Raw genomic sequence first — 1,367 nt, 5'->3', positions numbered from 1 at the left:
CCGCGCGCCCACCGCCAGCGCGGACGCCGAGCTGAGCGCGCAGCTGAGCCGCCGGCTGGACATCAACGAGGGCGCGGCGCAGCCCCGCCGCTGCAAGGTCTTCAACCCCTACACCGAGTTCCCCGAGTTCAGCCGCCGCCTCATCAAGGACCTGGAGAGCATGTTCAAACTGTGAGCGCCCCGCGCCGCGCGCCCCGAGGGCCCCGCACCCCGACCGGGAGGGAGGCGCAGGTGGCCGCCGCTCGCGCTTTCCGCCCTGAAGTCCCGGGCGGCCTCGGCGGGCTGCGAAGGGCGGGTGCAGAGGTTCGGGGCGTTTTGCTTTTGACCCGGCGCCCCTGCGCCTTCCGCGCGCGAGTCTGTCCTGGACGGTGGGGGGACCCCGCCGGGCTGGGCTTCGAGGAGGAGCTGGAGCCGCAGCTCTGCCTCGCCGATCTTCAGCGTAACCCCGGGCGGCCGAGCCGGGCGCCGGCCCCGTCCCCGGGCTGCTCCCCGCTGCTGCCGACGCCCTGCGAGAGTCGCTCCGCGCGCAACTTCTAGGAAACGCAGAGGCGCCGCGCCTCACCTGCCAGCTTTATCTTCATCTCCCAAGGGAGACATTGGGCCCTTTTGTCCTTTAGCTTTTAAAACAAACGGAGGCGAGCCTGGCCACCGCGCAGGGTCGGCGGTACCAGCCCTGGCCGAGAACTGGGCGTTGTGAGACTCGTTGCAAAGGATCTGGGGGTTTCGTGAGGCGCGGGTCTCGGCAGTCTCCGGGGAGTCGCCTTGTCAGCTTCCCCCCTTGCTGCCTTTGGGCCTGAGGCGCCGGTCGGGGCCCGGCGGACTTGGCACGGGGCTCGCGGGGGGTCACTCGACCCGCCGCGTGAGCCCGACGGCGGTGACCGGGAGGAAGGGTGGAGAGACCTGGCTGTTTGGCCTGCAGCCCGGGAGCGCCCCGGGCCTCAGTTTCCTCATCTGGAGTGTGAGGGCGGCTATAATTCCTGCCTTTTAAGGCCATAGTGTATTTTGCGGACCGGGAGCTTTTAACCGAGCTATTAATATTATATCCAGAATTGGAGCAAGACCGGGAAAATGCCGAGGGCGGAGGCTGCTGGCCAGGTCCTGCTTCGGGCGGTTTGAAAAGCGCCCGGAATGTGCTTGTCCTCCAGCGCAGAGGTTCTATTTAAAGGCGTGGTGCCTGCAGGGTGCAGGCAGAGCTCACGTCCTGCCCGCAGCCAGCCTGCCAGCCCCTCGCGGGGGTCAGCAGAGGTGCCCCCCTCCACCGCACCTGCTTCACTTCCCTGATCCTGATTTTCAGTTCTGGGACCCAGGGTCGGGGTGCTCACACCTGGTGGGGCCAGTCTGGGTAATTAAGGAAGGCTGGGGGGGGG

At 67.6% G+C, this 1,367-nt stretch overlaps 1 protein-coding gene across 1 annotated transcript in view; it reads left to right on the top strand.

The window, feature by feature from the left end:
- The window catches only part of EFHD1 (EF-hand domain family, member D1), a 43,048-nt gene that overhangs the window by 6,815 nt on the left and 34,866 nt on the right, over positions 1 to 1,367 (top strand). Inside the window, exon 3 of the mRNA XM_004674193.2 lies at positions 5 to 171. Coding sequence (XP_004674250.2) covers positions 5 to 171 — 167 coding nt within the window. The remainder of the gene's footprint in view (positions 1 to 4; positions 172 to 1,367) is intronic.

The sequence above is a fragment of the Condylura cristata genome, unplaced genomic scaffold, assembly GCF_000260355.1.
Source record: "Condylura cristata isolate star-nosed mole 26May11 unplaced genomic scaffold, ConCri1.0 scaffold00002, whole genome shotgun sequence".
Taxonomy (NCBI): Eukaryota; Metazoa; Chordata; class Mammalia; order Eulipotyphla; family Talpidae; genus Condylura; species Condylura cristata.
The sequence above is the reverse complement of the archived record's forward strand: the minus strand, read 5'-3'. Positions and strand labels throughout refer to the sequence as shown.